Below are 27,675 nucleotides of genomic sequence, written 5' to 3'. Positions count from 1 at the left end.
TTGGGAGATTTTCTTGCTTCTTGCCTTATGCTGAAGAGGAAATGTTCCTGTGTTAACAAGTCAGACTCAACACAGTGAATTCCGTCTTGGTTCTAAAAACTGACCAAATTAAAGTTATGGAGTGGTAAGTGTGGCGTCTGTTTTGATGCGCTTGAATTACACAATGAATGTCTCACAGCATAAACCTAGATAACTGAGGTAGAGTTATAACGAAGGCCCGAATTGTGACACCAGTGGATAAATTTGTTTGCACACCTGGCTACTGCTACACGGCTGCCTCGTTGCACATGTGACGTGCCGACAGGGAAGCTTGTTAATGATTGAGCTGGTTGAATGGATAGGGTGATGCTGACTTGAGAAATAAGAGAAAAAAGCGTGGCGGCCCAATGAGTGCCGTAAATTGTGTATTAAAAAACTAATTTGCAGGTAGTATTTTTTTTTTTCCCCTGAAAAAAATCACATCACTCTATTATTCTTTTGTCCCAACACTTTTTATCCAACTTTATGTTTGGTACATTTTTTTTATCCGGAAATGTTTTGAAAATGGGTAAGGAGGACATGGAGACATGTATAACACATTTAGAGTTCATATGTTTTTAAATATGTAACACATTTAAGAATGCGAAGTAGAATAAGCAGACATCTGTGTTTCCATGTACCATAAATTCCGGACTTTAAGGCGCTACTTTTTTCCCACGATTTGAACCCTGCGGCTTAAACTTATGATGCAGCTAATTTATGAATTTTTATGGGGTACATGCGGACAATAAATTTCAGGGCTAACCCCAATCTTCCCCTTAACCCTTGTTTAGCCCCTTGGCTTTTGAGATCCACGCAATAAATGTTCTCAAAATTACCTTACAGTAGACCGACCTCGTTTTTTGTTTTTTTTATATCTATATCGTGGTATGTCATTATCGTGATATGAGATTTCTTATATATCGTACAGATGGATTAGTGGCTGATTGCTCGAAGGCCACCGTGTATGAGCAAGGCTGCGACGTTAGGAAGGAGGTGGCTGAGTCTTGTATGGGCCACAATCATGTAAAGAAAGAAGCTGGTCAGCCCCTTAAGGTCCCTGAAGTTGTGGAATTGATCTCTGCAACGTATGTGTTTCTGACTCACCATTTTCTTTCTTGGTACGAAGAAGAGGACGCATGCTTTCCATACCACAATCTTCTTCATAACTCATTCACTGCCATTGACGGGTATAGACGCCAAAAAGTGCATTCATTTTACCTATGCTGGCAGTGAATGAGGTAACGTTAAAATTACACTGACTGTCATTTGCGTCGACTATTAAAGAAAATCGGAAAAGCATTTTCCGCGTCTCTCCCTAATTTGATTTTGAGCAGAGATTTTGATTGCACCTCTTCCACTGCACATGCTCATTCAAGTATATGATTAGCTGTCAGTAAAGCTTATATAACCGTTACACTTGACCATTACCCCTTTAAAGACATCTGGGGTGACGTTATTGAGTTGGCATTTGGATATTATTTCATCGTGGGTTTGTTGACTGGAGATCTGTTGGTTGGTCAACATGCAGGACTAAATACTTATAATTATTTAATTACTTATAATTATATAAATGATTGTGTTCTAAAGAAAATAAACAATCCCAAAAACACGAAAGTAATCCTGTAACTTTTCAAACTTGATCCAAGTGTAGACTACCCAGGATAACTCATTTGCAACTCAAACCTCGTGTACGGAACACATCGCGGAAGGAAAAATCAAATGGAGGTCATAAGTTGTTTGTGAGTACATCCTCATTACTGTGCAATTGGACCGAGACTCTTATTATAATTCAAATGGAGTCATTTGAAAGTCAGGAAACTCGTCAGATGCACACAAAGTGCACAAGGCTCCAGACTTTTATTTGTTAAGGTGTATGGTTGGAAAAAGTATTAATCTCTTTCTTCATGAACATCTGGCTAGAACATCCTTCAAAGTGATGGGCTAAGTCCCAATTTTGTTATTATGACTTGTTTGAGAAGCGGGACTTGGGAGTAAAGAGTTATGAGAGGCCTGGTTGAAGTAGTTGCCCCCCGTAGTGTTTGTCCAGCGTTTGACAAGATTTACTGTTATGTAATATTTCAAGCTCAAAGAACTCACGCCAATTTATATTGTAGTCTATTTCATAGGCATCAATTATTATTCAAGTGTAAGCATCTGCCCATAATATGACAAGACTGATCCACCGGCTTTCAGACAACAACTGTGTTTTCAGGGGTTTGCTAAGTTCACGTGTTTGTGTTCAAGTTATTACTGACGCGCAAAGAATGTGCAATGCTGTAAATTTCTTTGATCGAGTTAAGTGGGCAAATTTTTACTGGGCCGGTCGCCGAAGCTTTTGTAGCTACATGGTGGCGCCGCCACTTTCGTCTCCTGTGCGACTGCTTGCCCCACCTGAAGCAGAGTTGGAGCACACACTGAGACATGGCTACCCGGAATTAGAAAAGTGAGATGTATGTGGGACAGTGAAAATTACTATTGATTTATGGGTGGATTGTGCCCCCATTTTGTGGGAATGTTATCGATACCGAACAGACGAGATGCACGGGAAAGGCGGAAAAATACGGGCAGCATTAAAGAGGCTATAGATGACTCATGTTCACCATAGCAATAATTACGTCGAGAATTATTTGGTGGAGTAGGACGTGATGGAAGTGCTTATGGTAATTATTGATTTAGAAAAGAGAGAATCTGGTGTAGCTTGTGTTTGCTTTTCTGCCCCGCTTGGGATCTGGTCCTCATCACCCTCATCCGTCACACCGCCCGCGATCCAATCTAATATTTCGGAGCCCAGAATGTAGCAGATGTCCGCCAAACAGACATTTTTCTGGCTATTGTTCCGCTATTTGAACATGGTTCATTTTGAGGCATTTGTAAGGAAGTTAATGATAATAAAAATTCGTTGGATAGGTTTTTCAGTCAGTCAGTTCACCTGCGTTCTCAAGCAGGTGTCTCATAAAAAGTACAACCATGTTTATTTAGTTCCAAGCTCTTTGCTAGTTCAAGTGCAGACACAACTTTTTTATTCTCCTCCCTGCCATTAAGACGGTTGTTTCCCTGCATTTTGAGCGCAATCAGTGCTATATTATACCATTACCCGAAGTGTGTGACAAGATGCCGAACTGGAAGGTGGGAAGCTTTACAACCGGCCTCTGCGAAGATGATGGCCATACTCAAATGTGTTTATAAAAACGTCACTGATGGGCAGCATGTGATCGGTTCTCGCTCAGTGACTGTGGATGTGGGTGTCAATTGTGGTTTGTCTCTAGGAGTGCCCTGCTAAAGGCTGACGACCAGTTCAGGGTGTAGTCAGTCTATCGTGTACCTTGATTTAAAAAATAAATAAATTGATTGATTTTCAAAAAATGACGGCGAATACTTGGACATCAACGCCTTGGAATGCTTTTATTTTGAAGTGGTTCCTGGAAGCGTGTGGTGGTGTCACGGCTCTCTTGACCTGACTTCCCGACTATTGTCATCACAAATAATATTCCTCTATTTTTATTGATTTATTTTTTTTTTTATATGATCATTCACACAAGCTCCCTGAGCGGTCCTTGGACAGTTAGCAACAGCAGACATGCACATTATTATATAATATGTTTCATAAAAACACAACTAACAGAGATCAAGCCCTCTGCAGGGCTAATGTTATTTATAGTAAGGTACAGTAACATTACTGTCACTGTGGAAAAAAAACCCATGTCTCTCTTGTTGTTCTGACCTCTCTTCGCACTGTTGCTCGAGAAGAACACTCACTTGGCTGCTAAATTTAAACAAATGTTGATTATCTAATAATGAAAACCAGATGGTCATTCATTATTAAGTGCATTGTGTTATTTTCTCTTCTCTATTCATAATTGTTTTTTAGCCAAGTCAAAATATTTTTATTTTTTATTTTTCTCAGAGTATTCAATATAATTTTCCGTAGGCTGTCCGAATTCCAAAATATTCGATAGCTGCAGCCCTAATACGTATGGTGCAAAGCAGTTGTTGGCATAAATCACACTGCCTCCTTACAGTGGTATCAGATTCTCACTTTTTGATTGTTTCATTGTGTTAAGCAGGCCCATAAAGTACAGCATCAACAAATTATTTGTTGTCTTTTTTCTAAAATAGCCACACATTGCGGTTAGTATTTTAAGGCTCATTTTTTTTAATTGGGAATAAAACCACAAACATCCTTTTCAAGCAACAAGTTGTTCTCATCCCATTTGAATCCAAATCACTAAAAGGGAGCACATTTTATGTTTTTCAAGTATCTGTGTTTGATTTAAATGTCAAGGACAGAGTATGTTAACATACCACATTGTCTAGGTCATACGTCCTGCATCGTCTCACGCTGGGCACACGGATGAGGTACAAACTCCGGTATAGTCACTGCAAATTTACAAATCAAGGTTATTCCACACTGATTCTTCTTAACGACACACACACACACACGAGTCCCCCTTTACAAAAATGAAAAACATGTGCTCTCCTCATATCTTGCACTCTTTTAATATACAGAGGTGGTTTGACCTGATTGGTTCGACTGGAATGGAGCCTTTCCGTATGAAAGAAAAGTCCATGTTGTTGGCAATATGCTTTTGGAGTCATATGGAGCTATATTGGAAGCACATTTTGCCCTCCGTGCTCCTCTTAACACGCCGTGTCAAGCTAATATAATGTGATAGACTGCATCTAATAGCTTTGAATTCTACGACTGTAACTGTATATTAGTGTGGCGTCAGCCATGGTAGATGAACCATCACATTGTATTGTGTTGAGAGATTTACTGTAATTCTGTCAGAGTTGACAGTTTTGTTGAAGCTGCTGCCGCTGCTCATGATGACGAGGGAACTGTGTTTAAATGTTGCGTATTTGTCATTTTTGCATTTGTCATGACGCGTTGTCATTCTCAATAGAGACATTTTTACTTTTTCAGCTGTACGACATTTCACCATGACTTGTGTCACAAAAGCTGTATTTCAAATCTAAACCACAGACTAAAAAGTTGACTCTTTTGAAGTTATCCCCTTAGAGCAGGGTTGGGCAAACTTTTTGATTGGCGGGCCACAAGGGGTTCTAAAATTTGACAGATGGGCCGAACCAGGAGCAGATGGATGGAGTGTTTTGGTAACCTCACCTCATCGGAGAAAAAAAATACATTTAATTTTAAATGAAAGTGAACAAACGCATTACAACAATATATATGTCTTTGAAAAAAACCCCAATATTTTTAAAATAAAACATTAACAAGATTAAAACACTTAACGGACCACATGTGGCCCCCGGTCCGTAGTTTGCCCACAGCTACCTTAGAGTCTTAACGCCTATATCTTTCCTCTGCCACGTCTTCATATGCTCCTCAAAATGTTCTCCCGGGATTTTCTGCAGTTTCATCGTCATGGCCATCTTGATGTTATCCATGTCTTCATAACTACGTAGGAAAGAGGGGAGGAACCAGCTTGAGTGAGTCAGGAGTTGCTACAGCATAGGGATGTCCTTCTCAGCCCTGAATCGTCGATTGCTAAGGGTAACGTGAGGAGGCGCCATTTTCATGGTGAGGTAGCCACAGCCCCCAAACCCCCAAAAATGTTGTCATCATTTTAATTCAGGTCAGTGATAGTCTCTGGCATTCCGCCATCCAAAAGTACCCTGGTGCCTATTGTTTCTAAACATTTTGAAATCACTCACCGATCAACAGGGAAAAGTTGGTCTTTGTGGTTGATCCCCTGTCCCCGTATTTCTGGCTTATCCTTCTTCTGATTGAGATTTTAAATCGGCGCACAACAGGGCTCAAGCCTTTCTTTCTGTGTGTATTTGCTACCATTTTAAGGGGCAAGTTCAATTTTGAAACCATATGAGGCCCCTTTTTTTCCCCTACTTCCTTCTATCTTTGACACATTTTTGTGGGACAGATGATTCTTGTGGGTTTATTACAATGGCAGTGTTTGTGCATGAGTGTCTGCTTCTGTTAAGGCCAATCCATGTCATTTGTGCACATTTTCTAAGCTGTAGAAATGAGGTATCGCTGACTGATGTAGCTGTAGTCTCTCTCCACACGACTGGACCTTTTCTATCAGAGAGACAGCGTGACATGATCCAGACCCCACTCTCCGCCACACACAAAGGCACACCCCACACACACGCACACACACGCAGACACACATCTTCAGCTTTCTGTGTTTGTCCTGCTTCTTCAGGCTTTCACCAATTGTTGGAAAAGTTTGCAAGAGCATCACATGATCTGAGACAGGCTTTTATTGCATGACAGGAATGTGCAATAATAGTTTGGACACCGATTTCAAAGATGGCTAATGATTAATGACGCTATTGAACGTAATTGAGCATAATTTATAACCCCCATCATACAAAGTGGCAGTTTTATGTTAGCTGGATAAAGTGCTTGTGTCTGTGTTTGTGGAACACTTTGTCATTTAAATCACTCCTTCCTTGAAGAGTTATCCACTTAAGCTTTATCATATATCACAGAGTCAAGTATTTATCAACTTGATCAGCTTATTAACTCACATACTCAGCTGTACATATGCGCAAACTTACTCTTGTCTGACCACGAACACATTTTGTAGCTTGAGGGTTCTCTGAGTGTGTGCATGTGAGCACTTTCATGTTGGCCCCGAGTGAGGGCGGAGTGCTCCAGCATTGTTTTCTCTTTGCAAGAGAGCAAATGATGCCCGGCCGGCTCTTGGCAGGCGACAAATGAGAGCTCCACTTCGCAAGCCAGTAATACTATCCCTTGTCTTCAGGCTAGTAGCTGTTATTTGTGTGCTCAGCCCAAATAGAAACTATAGCAAATGCTAACCAAGGATTAACGGCTAATAAAATCTGAGGCTTGTTCCCAGGGAATCAAGTTAGTGTCTGTCCCATTTACTCATCAATGTGTGTCAACTCCCCGCATTCTTGGAGAGGTCCGTACTCAAGGGTACTGGAGAGGAGGGTCCGTCGGGAGGTGGAATCTCAGATTCAGGAGGAGCAGTGTGGTTTTCGTGGAACAGTGGACCAGCTCCACACTGTCGCCAGGGTCCCCGAGGGTGCGTGGGAGTTCGTCCAACCAGTCTACATTTGTTTTGTGGACTTGAAAAAGGCGTTTGACCGTGTCCCTCAGGGAGTTCTGTGGGGTGTGCTTCGGGTACATGGGTTACCGAGCCCACTAATACGTTGCTGTTTTGTCCCGTACCACCAATGTCAGAATTTGAGCCGCATTGGATAAAATATGATTACAGTGGGGCATGTTATTATTCTTTTTTTTTGGGGGGGGGGCTTTTCTGCATCACTTATTCAAATTTATTTTTAAACTGTTTGGCAGTTCAAATGTTGCTGTTTTTTTCCTGTCGGGAACAAAATGAATTGAAATAAGAAATCATAGGTTGTGATCATATTTGTAAATCCTACTGCATGCACATTTGAACACTCAAAGTCAAGTTTTTTTCATACACATTCAAAAGACTGTTCACGCAACCAGCAGCCTGGAAAAGATCCCTGGCAGCCGAACGTGCTATGCTTTTGTCTTCATTCCGCAATTTGGCAAGTTCAGCTGGTGTGGAACCCTTTATCGAAGGCAACATGTAATCAGAAACAGGCTAGTCATGAGAGTGGGTCATAAGTCAAGGTAATATTTATGTTTTTACAACTCAAGCAGATCATATTTCAAAACAAGAATATGTAACCCCCCCCCCGTATGGCACTTGAAGCAAATTAATTTTGCACTGTCATCATATAATGCCAGCAAGACGGTGTACATAATCTGCAGTGGGGAAAAACACTTCTGGCATCATCAATGGGAAGGAAGTCTGATTTTCATGTGAACAAATTTGCATGCACAAAGATTGCAAAACCAGGTGCACCACAAAAAGTATCTGATAAACCACAGTCGTATTTTTGGAATTCATTCCCCAAAATGTGTTAAATTACCTCACTAAATGCGAAAAAAAAATGTTGATGTCATTAAGATGGATGCATAAAAAGAATCAAAGTTACAACTGCTTTGTGGGTTTCTCCCAGCCAGATCTTTAGACAAATTGTACAACTTTGCCGACTGTGCTGGTCTGCACCTGATCCTGGGCCTCAACGCGCTTCACAGAAACCCTGACAACTCCTGGAACACCTCGTCCACGCTCAGCCTCCTCAAGTACAGCGCTGGCAAGAAATACAACATCTCCTGGGAGTTGGGCAACGGTCAGTACATCGCTTCGGGAATATCACCTAGTATGCTTGTGTTTCTCACGGGTTGTTTTCCCGAATCGGGATGGACGAGTGTCAGTCGCTCTTGAACGCCTGGGTTCACATCTCACATCTCACATCTCGCTTCGGTGCGACTTCCATGTTCCGTCAAAATATGTGGTGCAAAAATATTGGATTATTATTACCATTTCATGTTTGTTTTTTTTTTTTTGATTGGCTTGCATTCATTTATTGCCTGGCATGATTTGGAAATACGGTGTCAATTTCAGTGTTTCTTTTTTTAAAGGCAAAAATGATTGAAAGGATTTTTAAACATGTTAGTCCAATATTTCAGGGGTTAATTGTAAGTTCACATGAGGAATGTGGAAGTCCTGCTTGTCCTCATCTGTGCTCCTCACTTAAGTAAAAGAAAACGCAGCTCAACTCAAACCCCTGTCATGAAGCATTAAAGAAGTCATTTAAAAAGTGCAACTGCAACACACACATACAGTATTACATTGCTGCTACTCAACTGGCCAGTGCCGCTTATTTCACAATGACTTCTGGGTGATCTTCATTATTTACTTCTCTGACCAACTTCATGTCACAAAAAGGGGGAAAAAAAGCGGTAGGGTAAAAGCGGTTTTCTGTCCGTGCTGAACCTTTGTATTTTTCCTTCTACTTTAGTCTCATCTGCTGTAAAGCTGCCGCTCGGTTATCCTCGGCGGCCGACTGAAGACCGTGCAGAATTCGTAGATTTGACCATGTCAAATCTTTGCGTGAATATGTGTACCACGGCGAAAGAAGCTGTTGAAAATAGCTTGTGCAAATGCAATGAACATTTATTGGAGGAGAATTGCTCAGGTTGTTGCTCATAAAACCGACAGGACTGAAACTCGTAAACAACAGATAAATATGGAGACAGATAATAATACTCTTTATAGGGGTGCTTAATCAACTTGGCAACACACTTAGTCTCCTGTCAAATGGGGCAAACCAGTGAACTCATTCCATTTGTTTTCTTATGACATTGAGTTCATCTATGCACTTTGTCCTCCAAAGAGGCCAGAATGCAAGAACCATATTGTCCGCGCTAGTGTTAACACTGGCCCTTCTCCTCCCAGAGCCCAATGCCTACCGCAGCATGGTCGGCCGCGCCGTCAACAGCAGCCAGCTGGCTCGGGACTACACGCAGCTGCGGACCTTGCTGCAATCTGTACGCTACTATAACCGAGCTCACCTTTATGGCCCGAATGCCGGAAGACCCCGGAGGAATGCCATTCTACTGCTGGACGGGTTAGTTTGGATTACATACGCCTCGTATGCTTCACTGGTCTCGATATTCATGCGCAGTCACACGCGTTCAGTGTTTATGGCTTTGCTCATGGCCCGTTTGAGCGTCTCAGCCCAAGTTATATCATGTCAGCATAAACTAGGTGTCACCTGATTTACAGCGTGTCGGCACAACTTCTCACCTGTCGCTCCACCACTTTAAGTTAGAGCTGCAGGATTATCTAACAACGCTTGGTTATTAATTTTAGCATACATTTTTACTCGAGAGATGAGGAATTTAGGCAAACTAGACATCTAACTTTGCTGTATGTTTTTACTCTGGATAAATACCATAACTTTGAAGAATTAATGTCTGTCTTCAACGAGGTTATCAAAACTTTTGATTTGTTAGTCTCCTTTTCAGGCTTAATTATAATGATAAGCTTTCATTTTTCTTGAACATGAAACACTGTCTTAAACAATCAAAAAGCAAACAATCAATCATTTTAAGACACTTGAACGGTGCGAAAGTATTAAAATCCAGAATGCCAATTGTTGCAAAGCAAAAAAAGGTGGTGAATATTTTTTCAACATTTGGAATCGCTTTCTCTTCAACAATGACACTATTGTTCCATTTTGCACTCTTTATGCTGGCTGTTATTGAATTGCGGCACGGTGTCTATTATTGTAGTTACATCATACTGTGGTGTCTAATCTAATGTAAAAATGTTCTTATCCTCCTCTCAAATCTAATTGTATTAGCAAGCTTTGTTGTTTCAAAGTCCATTGAAAGCATTGGCATAAAAAACTAGGTTTGCACTGTTTACCAGATCTTGAAAACATTTTAAAACATTTGTGAGGTTGCAAGACTGCAGTATTAAGACAGAATGTTGTTCCATTGTGCTGGAATTAAAATGCAAATGACATCAAAAGCAAATCGGCTAGGCTATTCTAGTCAACAGTGTGTGTGTCCACTGTACTGTGGCTGGCTGGAAAGACGTCCCAGCTGTGACCGGTCATTTATGAGAGCTTTCTAACGACCAAATAAGTGCAGTGGAAGGATTGCCCCGTGTATCTCCAAGCTTTAACTCGCACTGTTAAATAAACAATTGGAGCCACAATAGAGCCCATAAAGTGAAACGGCATGGTAAAGCCGTAATAAAATCATGTGTGCCGATAAACACTGGGAGAGTTTATGCATATCTCAACCTGAATCTGTCTCTTCTCTGCAACCACCCGCATTTTGACAGATATTTGGAAGAAACAAATTTGTTACGAGCCTCCCTTTGCTCAAGCGGCTGAGATCAGTGAGGACAGTAAGGACAGCAGCTGTTTGTTGCTGGCAGATTAGATTTACTCGCAAAAAAAAAATGTTTGAGAGCAACGGGTGTGCAGTTGCGGGATGGAAAGGATGTTAAAGGTGAGAATCGGAGGAGTGCGTGAGCGAAGAAGGCTGGGGAGTCTTCAGGTCGTGTGTGTCAAGTTTAACAACGAGGTGATTCTTGTGTGTTTGACACTCTTACGAGCGCTGCTCCGGTGTCGGAAAGCTAAACGTTGATTTAGACTGGGAGCTGCTAACTATCCAAATAGCCCAACTGGACAGACTAAACAAGCCAGTGTGGCGAAAGTTGTGTGTGTCTGCTGTTTAGAAATACACATTCAGACAAGCTGTTACGCCCCAAATATGGAACCATTAGTGTCAGGTACAAGGCGACTGCAAATACTCACACTGAAAGGCTCAAGTGTGGGACAGGGTACGCCGTAGGAAGGACCCATTCGAATGGGGAACACATCTTTTAATTATATGTTATCAAAGTCATATTTACCATTGAAATGAATGGAAATGCAATTAATCCATTCCAGCGTCCATCTAAATTCTATTTACTTATTTTTTAAAGCCGTGTAATAAATATAATGCAATATAAAAACAAGTGAAAGCACGCTATTAATAAAGAAAAAAAAAACAATTAAACAGGAAAAAGGGGGTGAGGATGATAGTTCCTAATTGAAACGTTATTCTTTCATAATAATGTAGAGAAAATCTGATTCAAATGTTTCTTGTATCTGTTTCTTTCCAAAGTCGTTTTTTGATTTTACACATAATGCAGGGAAACAAAACAAAAAAAAAATCAATGAGTTGGCAGTCACAAAGTCATTCAAAAGATAAATGAATAATTTTTATACATTTTTCAAATGCCTCATCACCAGCAACTGCTTTCTCGTTTGTCTGCTTAATGAAAATCAAAACACTACATACGTAGCCTGGTTATAAAACGCAAGACAAAGAGCACAGATATTTTTGCTCCTGTTTGACAAGCGCTTTCAATCAACACTCCATTTAGTAGTTTCCGTTTTCTTAGGGGCCGTTCAGTTTACCGCTTAATTTAGGATTTAGGAAAAGTTCAACGTGTCTGTACCTATGACTGCGCCAATAATAACTCTGCTTAATATTACAACCGTTGTGGGCATTCAACTTTAAATTACATAAAATAAACACCATCCATCGGGTGTAAGCACTTCCTCTGTGCACTCCGTACATATATTCGAGCTCCTGGAAGCAATTGAATTTTTTAAAGGATCCTAAATCCCAAAAGGCCTTATTAAGTGTTCTTGCACTTTTTAGATTGGGGGACTTTATTGCACTTGCACAGAAAGTTTTCCACGGTGTGAATTAGCTTGAGACATTTTAATTGCCTTCCTTTCCGATTGTTTGTGTTGAATTTATTATTTTTTTTCTCCTTTTCAGATTCATGAAAGATGCCGGCTCAGTTATTGACGCGGTTACGTGGCAACAGTAGGTATTTTACCCCATTTTTCCTCTTTTGCCTTCCATTGACGTAAACAGAATACACAGACCATGCCCTTAAAATGGTGCTGCGGATCGTGAAAGTGTCTGCAATTGGATTTTCCAAAATAAATGCCCAAGTTCTTCTTAAAAATGGCAGCATTTTATAGCATTTAATTTTTAATTAATCAATTAAAAAATATTTGTTTTTGCAGCATTTTCAGTTCCAACTCATGGATAATGGGTATAAACAAAATAAATGGCCTTAGTCTTAATTTTGGCTTTCTTAAACAAGAAGAACTTCCTTGTTGATGTAACCTTGAATCAAAAAGACCAACATTTAGTAGCCAGACATATCTGAACTATTACTGAGTGATTGAGGCACATTGTGAAGAACTGCGTATTGAGGGGTTGGGGAAAAACAACCTACAGTTTGTCCTAAATTAGTAACACCTGTCATTTGTCTATTGCACACATTCTAGGAATGCATACAAATCGATCAAACTCCTGTCTCTTTGCACACGTGTGGATGCAGAACAACAGACCCACCTTGCGTGAATGTACGGTCGGTGTGGTGAAGGTCGGGTCTAATTAGAAGAAACGGAAGGAGGAAGGGCTTGTCAGTAGGGCTTAGAAAAACACCACCCACACTGTTAAAATCAAACCATATGTTCCAGCTCATTCTCTCTGTCAATTAGGCCGTTTTATACGAGAGCTCCAGATTCCTGTCTTACCAGCGTGCATGACAGAAACTCTCATGTCTACGAGAAGAACTAAACTAATAAACTTGGAGACCGCTCATTAGCACGTCTATGATGCGCGTTTCACCGCAGCGCAGCTGCCGTGACTCGGTGTGTACATTTCAAATGCTGCCGTCGGTTGAAAGCTCTTTTTTCCGTGTGTTGCTTACAGTTTTCACATTATTACAATTTAAATTTTTCAAACAATTTGTCCTTCTGGCAGGATTTCTGTCTCGATCATTTCTATATAGCGTGAATCCATTGCCGTTACTATTCGGCATGTATTGGATTATTTTGAGTAAAAAGAACAAATAAAAAAAATTAACCTAGAGAGATGATTTTTAGATTTATTGTATTGGTTGTATAGTTTTTTTTTTGTTTTTTTTTTTTAAAGGTAATTTTTCTTTTTGTTGTGGAATTAATCATGTACATTGCCTTTCCAGTTTTACAATAAATAAGTCTTCATTTTCTCCAAATTACCTTCATGTCTGCGTTTTTAAGACAACATACTTAGGCAAAACATTTTTTAGCTCAACATGGATTGCAATTATCATATGGGCCATTTTGTCCAATGTTAAAAATGTTACCTTTGTATTTGTCGGTGTTGAAAAAAATAACACTAATGTGTTAGTTCAAGACTGTCAAACATTCATGACATGTAGTATTTTATTGCAGGAAAAGGCTATAATTAATGTCAAGTCTGCATTTAACACACAAGTGAATGGACCCCTCAGCAATCACAACAGACTTGGGCAGCTTTAAAAGAGTTTTTTTTCTTTTCTTTTCTTTTTTTTTTAAAAGAGAGGTGCACGTAAACATGAAACAAACGACTAAAAAAAGTGACATGACAATATAGGCCGACCTGAGAACAAAATAAGTCATCACACCAAATGAGGAGGACTAAACACAGAGAGGAATAAAACAGAAAAACATCCAAATACTTATAAAATGACAGACAGTAACTATTAGCATGAGACAACGTTTCCCCACTGCTGTTGATCACCAGCAGGTGTGACGCAAAAGACTCCGCCCACCAACACGCAGGAGGGAAACTTCAGTACAGAGGAAAATTCCACACAGGAACAAGCAAACAAAACAGGATATGACATTTATAGCCCTTTAAAACATCATTCGAAGGGCAGCGCAAACTCCCAATCAGCGGCTGACCTCCAGTTAGGTCCTCTGACCTTGTTAAGTCTTGACTACTACATTGCCGTCTGGCCTTGTGAAAATATGAGCGGAAAAAGGGAAAGGGACAAATTTGCTTCCTATTTGCTGTGTCGTGGCCTCCTAACTGCACACTTAATATGAGCTCTAATTGCAAGCAGGAGTGCATTTGTGGTGCAGAAGCCTTTTTATTTTGTTGTTTTTTTTAATAATGTATAGCCAAGGAGAAAAACCCTAAATATGTATTAATCACACACACACACACACACACACACACACACACACGCACAAAAACAGCCGGTCACCGAGTGTTGCAGGAGTGGAATAAACAAATAAACATCATCATAATTGAAATAACAAAAACACCTCTTTGTGGACTGCGAAGAATTTCCTCAATCTTAAATAACACGAACTTTACCTGCTCTTAATTCCCAAATGACATTTGTTGCCCATTTCCTTGTTTTTGTCAATGCCTTTGGGGTATTTATTTTGGGTTATTCGACAATAAGATTTAAATAATGTTCGTTTGAGTCTGAAAAGTATAGCTCCGTACATTTACCGATGGGATTATTTAAAAGGGAAAAGCTGCTATTACAGTGTCCTGCTTTTTTTTTTCATACCTACGTCAAAACAGCTTGAAGCAAAATTATGTTTTGCTTTGCTCATTTTAAAAATACTCAATTTGACATTTTCACCTCGGCTTAGCTTTCAAAATAATGTTTTAAAACACTCACACAAAAAAGACAATGAACATGAGCAGTGGGGTGTCGACCCCGAGCCATATAAATTAAGACGAAAAAATATCAGGTGATGATTGAATGAAGGTTTTATTATGTATTATGAAAATATTTGGCTTGACTGTTTTCGTACACATTCCGCTGTGATTTTCTTTTCATTTTAAAACGGCATGGTTGGCCAGATCAAATGCTCGCACAGGCCGTAGGTTCCTCCCATGCGCTGGTAGTACATCCGAGGCCTTTGATTATTATTATTTGACTCTTCAACCTAATAGTATTTCAAACTGCAGTGTGCAGAGTGTGCATACTTACAGTAACGTGAGAGAAACCATACACACAAAAACATGTCACTCCACATCCAGCACATTATTCGCATGTGGACGAAGTCTTTTCCAAAGAAAAGATGTCGGAAAGCCAGGAATTCTTTGATGCTGTAATTGTAATGAGCCATTTTTCCTCTGCTGCGCTGGCTTCATTAACATTGTCAATTTGATTTATGGATCCTCTGACTGATGAAGCTACATAATTTTTTTTTTGGGGGGGGGTTCCTTCTTCAGTTCTAGAATACAAGAAAGGTAAATTCTGCATTAAAACAAATGTTATTAATATCTTGTTATTGATTACTGTTATTAGTGGCTTGTTATTAAATAACCTTGATGCTCCTCAAAAAATTGTTTGATAAACAGATTATTATTATTTCACCATGTTAAAAAAACACAATCTGATTGAATATTTGTATTTATTATCCAACTTTTTTTTTATTTGTGATATAAAACACTCAATTAAAAATTGCTCTTGTTGGTTCATCATGCTTTTTAAGCTTAAAGTTAGTATGGCACCCATGTTTCTTACAAATGGAACGAAATACAATCCAACAGGCTAAGGATTTACCACGAGATAACTAAAAAAAAAAAATCCCAAATTTGGAAAATAATTGAATTTTATCCTAAAATCATATATGCGTATCCTCGTTTGATATCCGCACAAACACTTACACTCTCACACACGGAACCACTATTGCATTTTTTAACTGCAATTTGAAACCTCATTCGCTCCAATTGCAAACTCGTCCCAGTCCTGGAATTTGGCTTCGAATTGGATTGTTAGTCCTTGCTCATCCCAGTCATTGTGACATCGGGCAACTTTCGACCTCAGAAAGTTATATTACCACTGTTTTGATTCTCCAAGGTGCAGTCCAAAAATAGTTGTGGTTTGTGAATCCACATTGAAAATGTCATCGAGCTACCACATCACCAGCAAATTGAAATGATCTCCAATGAAGTTCTCCAAGGCATAAAAAGTTCTGTTCTAGTTTTGTATTGTTTTACAGTTCAATTGTATGTGTTCCACAGTTATTTCCAGGATGGCAGAGTGAAAAAAGTGGAGGATTTCTTAAAAACACGTTTGTTGGATGCACTGAGAGAACAGATGACTAAAGTTGCCAAGGTACTGGTATTTCTGAAAAGTTGCTTATCATGAATGATGTACTAAGTTTAGGAATTTCTGTAGATAAATCGAAAGAGATTTTTTTTTTTTTGCTTGTGTTTTACAGCCTATTTTAACCACGTTGTTCGTCTAAACAGCGGAACAAAACATTTGCTCAGATGAATTCACTTTTTCCATTGTGTACCGCTAACTTCCCAGCGCAGTGTTGGAAAGGACCTTCTGTTTATGAAGACACAGCATTTATTAGAGTGATTAGCATTTCAGACGTGTTTGACGTGATCACGCCACAAAGTTGTGCGGGTCCGTGAGGTGTTTGTTTGGCCCACTCTGTTTTGTTCTTCTTCAATAACGTCTATTTTAAACTTCAATTTCACTTTCCACAAATTCTAATATACCAGCAATGTCTTTTTAAGTTTATCCCCAAAAATGCATTCATACAGAAGGTATGTATTTACCCCCGTGTATGTACTTTTTTGTGTCAGGTGGTGAGCACACATACACCCGGTAAGAAGGTGTGGCTCGGTGGACTTGGTCCCGCTTGGTCAGGAGGCATCAATAATCTCTCGGACACATTCGCTGCTGCTTTCCTGTCAGTAATATTCTTTGTGCTATACTGTGACACAATCATGAATGGATTACTTTTGTGTTTAAAAGCAACTTTATAGACATGTTATTATTTCATTAATTGTGTGTCTCGTCTGCCAGGTGGGCTAACACGTTGGGCGTGGCTGCTGTTCAGGGAATTGACGTCGTCTTGCGTCACTCATTCTTTGATTACGGATACACGCATCTTGTGGACCAGCATTTTAACCCTTTACCAGTAAGTTAGCGCTCTTTTATAGGTGAATTCCACATCTGGTCCTAGATGCCCACCTATACTGACACAGAACACTGCGGTGTTTTATGACAAATTTGACCAGCGCAAATTTGAATGAATTCACTGTTGCGTTGTTTGATCCTGTACAGTATTCTGGCAGCTTTTTAAAAAAAAATATATTTTTTTTTTTTATTATTATTATTGTAGTAAATATAGTACATGCACCGCTCACACATATTTTAACACTAACAAGACTCAGTCAATTAAATCATTTATTCAGAGCAGCTTCTCAAGTGGTGAGTAGATAAATCCGAAAAAGAAGGTTCGAGTTAAACTGATTATGCTTGCTTTATAACAAGAAAGGAAACTTTTTTTTTTTTTGGGGTGATGATAATTGATTAGTGTTCATATTCCAAACCTAACAATGCTCAAATTCAAGATGTTTTCTTTTTTATACATTCTATATTTTTATTTTTTTTATTTTTCCATTTTCAGCCACTTTAAAAAAAAAAAGTTAGTTTTATTTGGAGCCTTTAATGTACATTCAGGCGTTTACTCCAATTTAGTATTTTAAAAGTATTGTTTGAGTACTTTTGACATTCAGTTATTGTGGGGAAAAATGGAGCACTCAAACTTTTATTTGAGGACCCCAACTCTATTGCTTAATCTTTGTTTAGTGGAACTACAATTTTGGATCTCCTCTCCACCAGCCACCGTCCAGTCTCCTTCTCCCGGATTGCACCTTTTGGTTTTTCCCGTGGGAGCTATTAGCCGAGATGAAAGGCGTTTAGCAGTGATGAGTGGTTAGAGGCGGGGCGAAATGCTATGTAACCTTAGCCCTTTGTCAGTAACTCAGGACAGTGTCGCTGCCCCCCCATCACAACTGTGTGCCTCTCTCTGTGCGTCACATTGGCCCGCTGAGAGAGACGCAACCTGAGATTCAGATACACAAGCGTGTGAGGCAAATATCCAACAACATGCTGAAATATGGCGCACTTGGATTTCACATCATAAAAATGATTCACGCCTGCATTTTTCCACAATTTCAACTCTTCTACCTGATGAGGACAAATGCCATTTCACTGTTTTAATGATGTGTTAACCTGAAGTATTTACTTGAACTCATTTTGCACAGAACCTCATAGGTCATTATTTTTTTTGAAGTGGTGAAACACTGATGTTAAACCATTTTGCTGAGCAATGAAATGAGTTATATAGTTATAAAATGCTCAAGGAAGCAAAGTTAAATTAAATTAAATATGTATCGCATTTGTTTTCTTTGAGCTTTTAAAAGTAGCTAAAGGATTTAGCCAATCCCAAATCCTGGTTCTGATAATACCTTCTGTCATTAGGTTGACAAACGACACTCTTCTTCAAAACCTTCCTTTTTCCTTTTTTTCGTTTTTTCTTTTTTTGAGGCTTACTTGAGCGACGAGGAAAAACAATGAAAATGACGTTATTTTTTATTACTTCTGCGTCTCCATTATTTTTTTCATGCTCTGATGGCCGCCTGCTAGGATCACAATGCTTTTAAAGTTGCTGGATTTCTTAAGGCCTACCTGCTGAGAAAATTCACTGCAGGGCCAACTTGTCCTGTGGATCAGAAATTTATGACCTGGCCCTTCCTCCCCTTTAGGTAAAGTAGATGCCCAATCCCTTCCTCCCTCACTGAGTGACTCAACCACTTTTACAGTATTTTGTTTTATGGAGTTATCCCACACTTCTCTTTTTCTTTCTTGACAATTTGCTCCTTCCTGTCTTCATCCACAGGTGCTTTGCGAATCCCCACATATTGTAATCTGAGGTACATTTTTAGTGCTGCCAAAATATCTAGCGTGTGGTGCTAAATAAACCGATTTTTTTTTTTTATGACTATACTTTATTCATTCCCAAAGGCCGCGTTCACTTTTAGACTTTGTTATTTATTTATTTATTTCACATGTAATTTACACAAACGTGCACGCACACACGCATGCATAATCCTCACGCATTGGCAATGGATTAAAGGGCTCACAGGAAAAGGTGTAGCAAACTTCACAAGTGTGTTGTGATGCTTCAGGGCATCTCCACAGTGCTCAGGAAGCAGACTGGCACCTCTCCAATACCCACGACCGAGATCCAGATTTTTACTCCAGGCCAGGTCTCAAACCCACGGCAAGCACTTGCATGTTGTCATACTGTGCGTAGATGCGTGCCACGTCTGTTATCATTTTAACATTTTACGCTTCTGACTTGAGTCATGACCAGACAAATAAATTGCGGCGACTTAAACAATTAAAGTTTGCAAACAAGCAACCTGATAATTCCGTAAATCAAAATTTTAGAAGAAGGCATAATGGAAGAAAAAAAAAAAGAAGAGGTTTGGAGAGTGCTACCATCACTGGGTGTTGTTTTATAAAAGAAGAACCCGCATATCACGCTTATTTTACAGTATTTTGCTTTAAAACTTCAGGCACACTAGTTTATCGTCAACGTGCACGTCCTTTAGCTGTGCAGCTGTTAATGGTTGTTTTCTGGTGAGCAGTTTTACTCCCCCAGGGGCATTACTTGTCAGGATTTTACTGCCTGTCCATCACTTAAATGTGAAGATCATTGTGGTAGTTGTCTCTCTCTCTCTCTCTCTCTTCTATAAAGTCCAACAGGTGCTTTTGCATTTGTTAGGACGTCATTATGGACACATGCGTATGTCATAATATATCAACTTATTGTTAATAACAAGTACTTATCTTTTCAATATAAATCAGGGGTGCTGACTTAAAAGTTAAAGAGGCCCAGTGGATTTCCTTAACTGGTTTCCTTACGCCTTACTTGATTCCTTGCACACTCACTCGCTCTAACCGCAAAGCTGCTCTTAAACAATTTGATTGGCTGAGTTGTATCTTGTGGGAAGTGATTGGTTAATGCATATTCTGGGCACATACAGGACATTCACATTTACTACCACAGTGACCACAAAAAGCTGACAGAACTTTGCTTATGAAGAAAGACGTGTAGAAACCATAAGAACACAAATGCATCAAATAAGTGCAGGGTCACTTTTACCATCTTGCCAGACCATCCGTGAACTGTATCAGCTTTAACTTTTTGGTATTCACAACATGCAGCACAACACTCGAGGCATCCCACTGCCCGTGGCCAACGCTATATTGTGTCCTTCTGGTCCTTTCAATGATTCAGCAGCAAATTAAGTTAAAGTCTGCTCGGAAAAAAATAAGCCCCTAAATGTTGCCATATGCAGGATTGCATGGGAACTTCCTGGGGGAACACATGTTGTTCAGGGGCTCTTGGAGAGGTGTTGAGTCTGTGTTCTCCATGGAGCGAACAGCAATGACTCAATGCAGGGATCAACATTTTTTTTTTTTTTTTTTCGAAAAGTCACAATTGAGCCCATCAATTCCAAATTAGTGGCTTTTTCTTCAATGCAATGTGACATATTACATGAGTCAATTAGCGTTAAGTGTCAAACGATGCATGCTTTATGTTGTGAGGCACGTATCTTGCTCTTGGGTTTTTGCCAAAAAGCAAACGTGCTTGTCGGAATCCTTCTTTTACAGTACAGTCCTCCAAACTTGACGGGCGTAATTATGACTAAATACATCCTAAAAGTATGTGTGATGTATTTCGCTTTCCAGGATTACTGGTTCTCCCTAGTCTTCAAACGTCTGGTGGGGCCGAGGGTCTTAGCCGTGCGGGTTGCTGGACTGCAAAGAAAGCCGCAAACCGGACGAGTCATACGGGACAAGCTGCGCATCTACGCCCACTGCACCAGCTACTCCAAGTACATGCTGTGACACACACACCCACACTCGAAGCAAGCGATGAGAGAGCAATGATCCATTTAAGAATATTGTGGAAGATTCAAATTGAAAGCGAGTTGCTTCATTACCACACCTCAGGCTCCAACAAAGTCCCCAGCCGGCCGACTCAACTTCCCATAAATGAGCAGACCTCCAACACCCGCACATTCCCAGTTCAGAGCCTATAAAACTTAACGGGTATCACTTATCATGTGTGTGGCTTCTGTCTCTCCGCTGTCAGAGAGTTGCTGAAATGTGTGCTACGCCTTTATTCCGTCTCGGATTGGCTGGAGGGGTCCATTTGAGGGGGTGGGACAATAAGGTAGTCTGTGCAGGGAGGACATAAAGAGTACCACCATGGCCTGTTCAAGGTTATCATTTAACCCTGGCCAGAGGCTGTCAGCACCAGGCTAGATTTACGACCTTACTCACCGTAGGGCTCACTTACAGGCTGGAAGAATGTTCAAGCACCACACAGGTAAGTTGGTTGAGGCGGTAAACAAGCTAAAGTTGCATAACCAATTTCATGATGAGGTGAAGTTACGTATCAGTAGGTAGTCGAAATAGTTGCTCGCAGCAAGCCACCTGGCGTGTGTGGGTTAGCCTTTGCCAGTCAGACCTGGTCTCTTTATGCAGTGGGGTTTTTTTGTTTTTTTTTACGGAACAGTTTCACCCTAAGACATATTTTGATGGACCAACATAGCGACTAATAAAAGCAGATCATAGTGGGGAATGTAGAGGTCTTTTTTTTTTTTTCCTTTTTTTTTTTCTTTTGGTTGTCCTTTAATGCCAGGTGCTTGGGCTCCATGTGCCAAAGCAGATTCGATGACATCATTTTCCCATTTGCAAGTCTGTTGCGCAAAGCGCCTTTGGTGTTTGCGAGTAAACTAGCAATAAACCAGTACCATAAGTCAGATTGCTTGACTTGTCTCTTGAATGCAGCTTTCTTTTTCTTGAAAATGGGTGTCTCTTTTCTGTTATTATTTGGCCAAACTCAGAAGGGACAGATGAATAAAAAGTTTTCAAAAATGAAAGAAAAAAACAATGAATGGTCATGGTCAGCTGTGACTACACACACACACACACAAGTTTGTCAAATTTGGAGGACTGAAAACTATCATCTCACACTTAAAGACAACGAAGAAGTTCTAGATTATTTTACAAGACAACAACTACGGTAGATTGTTTAGGCGTCCTCTTCCCCGACGATGCCAATTTTCCCCATCATGCTCAGTCACGTTTTTGCCAATGCTTCGTCCATGCCACTCGGAATTATTTTACGTTTCCTGTTTCTCATCCATTGATTGTCGGTTGTGTTACGACTGGCGATAATATCAAACACGTTTGATATTGTGGTTTGGCCAAGACTTGAAAAAAGATGAAAACCATCTGCGCTTTACCACCTTACACCAAACAATCGCGTTGACATGTGCGTGCTGTGATTCCAGTAAAACTCCAAAACTTCCTTCTGAATTTCAGCTTTTCATTTCTTTGAAAAGTTTGAATCCTCCTTCCCACAGATGCGGACTCATCCAATCACATTCCGACACCTTCACAGCATCGCAGAAAGTGGGAACTACTCAAACTCAAATCCTTTCACGTTACATAACTGCAAGTTTTTTAGCTCCGTCTCTGATTGGCCCAGTACTCGTCCGCGGCCCGGTGGTTGGGGACCCCCGTTATATAGCACACAGCAAGGTAGCTAACAGTTTATAACTTGGATCAAATTCCATTATTTTTTCTTGTGTCACATTGCGGTTTTACAAAGTCTGCGAGTGGATGGTGGTTTGACCACACAATGTTAGACGGCACGCATCTTAAATATGCTCAGGCAGTCAGCGGTTTAAAAAGATGAGATACTTGGCTTTCACTGGCCTTTTCGCCCTTTTAGTGGTTAGCATTCTGTTTGCTTTTTGCAGCAACATCAAACGCCAACAACATATGTTTATGTTCCCCGCACGGAGATCTGAGAACGTCATCCTCTACGAGGTCTGAGAGGTCCTCCATCTCAAAGAATCTCTTTTGTATTGGTCTTTTTATGATGTCAGGTTTATGAAACAAATGTGTTACCCTGTGGCCAAACAATAATAAATAATAAATGTAGAAGTAGAAATGAAATTTGAGTTACACAACCATATCGGGAGAGTAAAAGCATTGAGCCTGAACCCCATCGCTGACATGTGGTACTCACTAGAACCAGTGTTGTTTTTGTGGTCGTATTGGAGCCCTTAGTAGATTAAATCATGTTTGTCTTATCTTTCTGTTAAAGTTATTTATCTTTGTCCAGTCTCCCTCTCAGGTTGTGTCCCCAGTGCATTGACTCAAACACTGTTTTTGTAACCCAAGACGTGTTGCCCATTACGTTCACACCGTTCTTGAGCCCTTTGACTTTCTCTAGCTTTTTCCAGACAGCGGCCATTTGAGATTTTATAAGAAAAATATATCAAGCAACAATCAAGTGCTTTTTGTTACACGTCGTGATTTGTCAGTTTGGGGCGAGTTCCTCATCATCATGGGTGTCAATCTCATTTTTGTGGACGTGCCACATCGAAGTTATGTTTTCCCTCAGGGGGGCCGTTATCACTGTGAAACCATATAAATGTATGATCAGCTTACGTTATCACGCACAATAAATTGATTGAAAGCCAGTTTTGAAATCAGAAGCCAGTAAGTAGTTTGTTTGTTCAACAATTATTCATAGCAAAAAAATGCGCTAGAAGCGGGAAGTTGACACATGATTTGCCCGTCGTGGGCCAGATCTGGCCCCTGGGCCTTGAGTTTGACACCTGTTCCCTTCTCCATTGTCAGTTAAATGAAACGCTGTCAGCCGTCGGTTCCTCTCCCCCGATCTGTCGCATCAAATGTGCTTTCTTGACTTTAAATAAAGACGAACAGCAATGGGCACTGTTGTAATACTAAATTTTCACTGCTTATCTTCATCAAGCGTGGATCCAAAGAATTCTTCGAAATTCTACTGCAGTTACAGTTATGAAAGCCAGCCGTCTCCTTGTAGTCTTCTTTAATCATGGATAATTTTATTATACGAGGCAAGGTCATGCATAAGTGTGCCTCTCGTGGATGGGAACAAAGTTGCATGTGAATGTAACGAGACAAGACAAACAAAAGTAAGGCGTCACTTTCTTCACTGTTCCAGTCACAACTACGTGAGAGGCTCCATCACCATCTACATCATCAATCTACATCGCTCGCGGAAGAAAATCAAGTTGGCGGGCACGCTGCGGAACAAGACGGTGCATCAGTACCTGTTGCAGCCCTACGGCAACGACGGACTTAAAGCCAAGTTAGTGTACACATAGACACCGACAGCATAATCAAATTTAAATTTAACGTTTAATATTCTAAATCTTTTCTTTTCATTTATTGTAATAAATACAATTTAATCTAATGTTTTCTAATAATTATTGTGGGGTTATTTTTATTTTCATGATACTTACGGGAGAGCCTAATGGAGGCTGGGCAGGGTCTATTTAAAAAAACAAAAAAAAAAGACGGTGAAGCATCTTAAAAATGATGAGACGTAAAAAGTATTTTGCTTTGACCACACTTTTCTGAAGAATTCTCTCCTACCAGATGTCTATAAATTTGTCTGAGTAATGGTATTTTTTTTTTTTATGGTGGTCACATCCACATCTTGCATCAAAGATTTGGCAAATTTATGTTGTTTCACAGATGTTTTTTTTTCTCATTACATTTTACCTTTTTGTAAATAAATAGTTAAAATTGTGTTTGTAGTCTGCAGATGATTTCAATCGTAATATAAAATAAAATGTTAAAAGCATAAAGAATCATTTGCTAAAATATAGAAAAAAGGTGCAACTATAATGACGCCATTTTGTCTTGATAAAAAAACTGTTGTTTTTTTTGTTTTACTTTTTCCAGCATCAGCAGAAAACGGTTATAATTTTTTATTTCTAATTTGTCATCCAGTGCACCCGTGTTTGAAAAAGAATCACAAATCGCTTTAAATATATTTCCATGAAACAAAGTAGTAGTCGGTGTAGGAATAATTTCACGAAATAAAACAATTGTATCAGGGCTCAGGCAGATAATAATTGTTTTAAGTGAAAATATAAAATATATATCGCTAATGTATAAACAGGTTTAAACATTGTTTGTCATGCTTGTACAATTGACTGTGACGAGAATTTCATTGGAGAGGCAGTAGCACCCCCATGTGTACAAATGAGATAATAATAAACCAAACATGACTCAATATTACTTCGACAGGCTTTTGGAGTCGACTATCAAACACAAGTTACTTCTTCCCTTCCTTCTCTCAGACATGTGCAGCTGAACGGCGAGAGGCTGTCAATGCTGGACAATGAGACATTCCCGGAATTGAAGCCCAAGACGTTGCGGGCTGGACGGACAATAGCCATGCCTCCCATGACCATTGGCTTCTACGTCGTCAAAAACATGAACGCATACGCCTGCCGGAGATAACGCAGATCATCATTTCATACTCAAAGCTCTGAACTTGACTTTCTTTCATCCTCAAGGGCACATCAGGAGAAACAGATTAGCTCAAATTATCATTACTTATATATTATTATTAATAGTCATTTAAGACATTGGAATCATTCCTCACAATATTTCTCATCATTGAGTTTAGTCAAGAACTAGATCAAATCTATGTTTACAATTTCAAATGGTGACATTTAGCACATTCCTAGAAAGTCACGTCCCATCCCCAATGAGCTATTTTTTTTTTTTTTAGTGCAGGCCCACAGGCTGATCATGTGGCCTTTGTGGACCACATGTAGTCCGTAATCCTCTTGAGATACGGGTTTGTGCTGGTTCTCGGCCAAAATGAGAGCTGCACTCAACCATTTTCACTTTCTTGTTCATTAACTTTCCCAGACACCGCAAGATTTATTTTGCCTTAGAGCAGAGGTCCCCAACCACCGGAACATGGATCATTTCATACAGTGATAACATTGATTACAAAAACAAAACCAAAAAAATCCCCAGACTACAGTCTTTCCTCAAGTCCTGGCCATCCCCGCTTATTGTTCGCTGGCTGTGTAATCAACCTCAAATAGAAATTGCCCCTTTTCCGTCTGAAAAATACACACTGACATTTAAAGCAATAACGGCTGAGTTTGAACTCTGACCTCCAGATGGGAGCATCAAGCAGACTACACACTAATTGTACAATTGTTCAGCGATGATTATGACAATGGACTGAAATAATATTTGTATCGCGCACTTTATTGTCTTTTGTCACGAGCGGGAGTTGATGGCAACATACGTATAGACATCCCACTCATTCTTTGAATTTTGTTTCTGCAAGTCCTGGTCTGTGTTGTTGGGGATTGCTGCCTTACAGGTTGTGTTTCATATTTAGGGAAATTCAATACGGGGATACCGAACTCATCTGTGACTCGATTAAGCTCCGCTTCCCTTGTCCAGGCCATCAAAGTGAAAAACTTTTTGGGTATGTCTGCTATGTGAATTTGATGGTCTCAGTCACAAGAATGACAGAAAATTCAGAACAGGTGGAACTCGTTGACAAAGACAAAGTAGCGTGAGTGCGTTGTGTGTGTGTGTGTGTTTCCCGATGAAGCTACTGATGTGTGTGTTACACAGCTTTTATTGTGTTGCTGTTGCTTTGCTGCAGACAGGACAGCAGAGTACAGTGGAACGTCCAAAGTTGAAATTCAACCAAATTTTCTTTCTTCAAAAGATTAAAACAATAAATTCACTTACCAATGGGACAGGTTGTTTTGAAATTACAACTTGCAAGTCAACCAGCACCACAAAATAACCCGTGTTTAACTTTAGATGTTCCACCAACTGCATCCATTTTTAAATTTCCGATGCAGAAATGAAGAAAACATTTTGAAGATTTGTTCTAACCTGGTTATATCTTCACCGCAGTCGAATAATCTATCTTGTGCTGCTAGTTTTTACATATGTACAGATTTGTCGTCATTTTTTCCAATCCCAAATCAGTAAAAGTAGGAAAACGGTTCTGAAAGGTTTGACCCAACGCTATCGATGGCAGATGTTTTCTTTGAATGTCTTTATAGTCACAACTCGTACATCAGCGTGCAGTGAAAATATCCGTCCGTATGTGCCGGCCCTCCTTCTTCTTTCTGATTTGGGGTTGTGAGGATTGTTGTTATGTACATAAGAGAAAATACATGTTTTATATACCCTTATTTATATGATTGCTTGGTGGGAATGATTGAGAATAACCCAAGTCATCTGGAACATTTCTAACCAACATTAAACTAACCCTGTTTTCAAATCAACAGATATTTGCTTATAATATATATTTGCAAATATCATGTATTGTTACGTCGGTGCATCGTTATGCATCCTGCTTTTGGCCAATGAACTCAAACAGGCTAAGCGCATTGTTATTGCGAGATTCCCCAGCTGTGTACATATGAAATGATGGAGGTGTTCATATTTTTGCAAAAGCATTATTTTATTATATGAAATGGAAATGGTTGTTTTTCTCAATGCATATACAGGTATATATTTTTTGTAAAAAAAACAAAACAAAAAGGGTTAACAATTAAATATATTCAGTGTCTAGTATTTTTTTGTTTTGTTTTATTATTAAATAAATATCTTACCGTATTCCAATGACAACAATTCAGCTTTTTAGGACGATTTCAATTTGTTTTGTCATCTCATTGTGTCAGAAATGATTCTTCCTAATGGGTATTTCGAACACATTTCATTCGACCTAATTTCA

General features: G+C 39.6%; 1 protein-coding gene across 2 annotated transcripts in view; it reads left to right on the top strand.

Annotated features, from left to right (window-relative positions):
* The window catches only part of hpse2 (heparanase 2), a 39,356-nt gene extending 11,847 nt beyond the window's left edge, over positions 1 to 27,509 (top strand). Inside the window, exons 4-12 of one of the 2 annotated variants that reach the window (XM_088305616.1) lie at positions 8,026 to 8,199; positions 9,309 to 9,480; positions 12,203 to 12,250; positions 16,238 to 16,331; positions 16,814 to 16,920; positions 17,037 to 17,151; positions 20,781 to 20,926; positions 24,100 to 24,246; positions 25,247 to 27,509. In XM_088305616.1, the coding sequence (XP_088161742.1) occupies positions 8,026 to 8,199; positions 9,309 to 9,480; positions 12,203 to 12,250; positions 16,238 to 16,331; positions 16,814 to 16,920; positions 17,037 to 17,151; positions 20,781 to 20,926; positions 24,100 to 24,246; positions 25,247 to 25,409 (1,166 nt within the window). In that variant the 3' untranslated portion in view covers positions 25,410 to 27,509. The remainder of the gene's footprint in view (positions 1 to 8,025; positions 8,200 to 9,308; positions 9,481 to 12,202; positions 12,251 to 16,237; positions 16,332 to 16,813; positions 16,921 to 17,036; positions 17,152 to 20,780; positions 20,927 to 24,099; positions 24,247 to 25,246) is intronic. The other variant, XM_088305617.1, reaches the window with a different exon arrangement.
* Positions 27,510 to 27,675: the final 166 nt, after the last annotated feature.

The sequence above is a fragment of the Idiotropiscis lumnitzeri genome, chromosome 9 (assembly GCF_059441095.1).
Source record: "Idiotropiscis lumnitzeri isolate Australia: NSW breed Sydney's pygmy pipehorse chromosome 9, RoL_Ilum_1.0, whole genome shotgun sequence".
Lineage (NCBI taxonomy): Eukaryota > Metazoa > Chordata > Actinopteri > Syngnathiformes > Syngnathidae > Idiotropiscis > Idiotropiscis lumnitzeri.
This window is presented reverse-complemented; position numbering and strand designations above follow the sequence as displayed.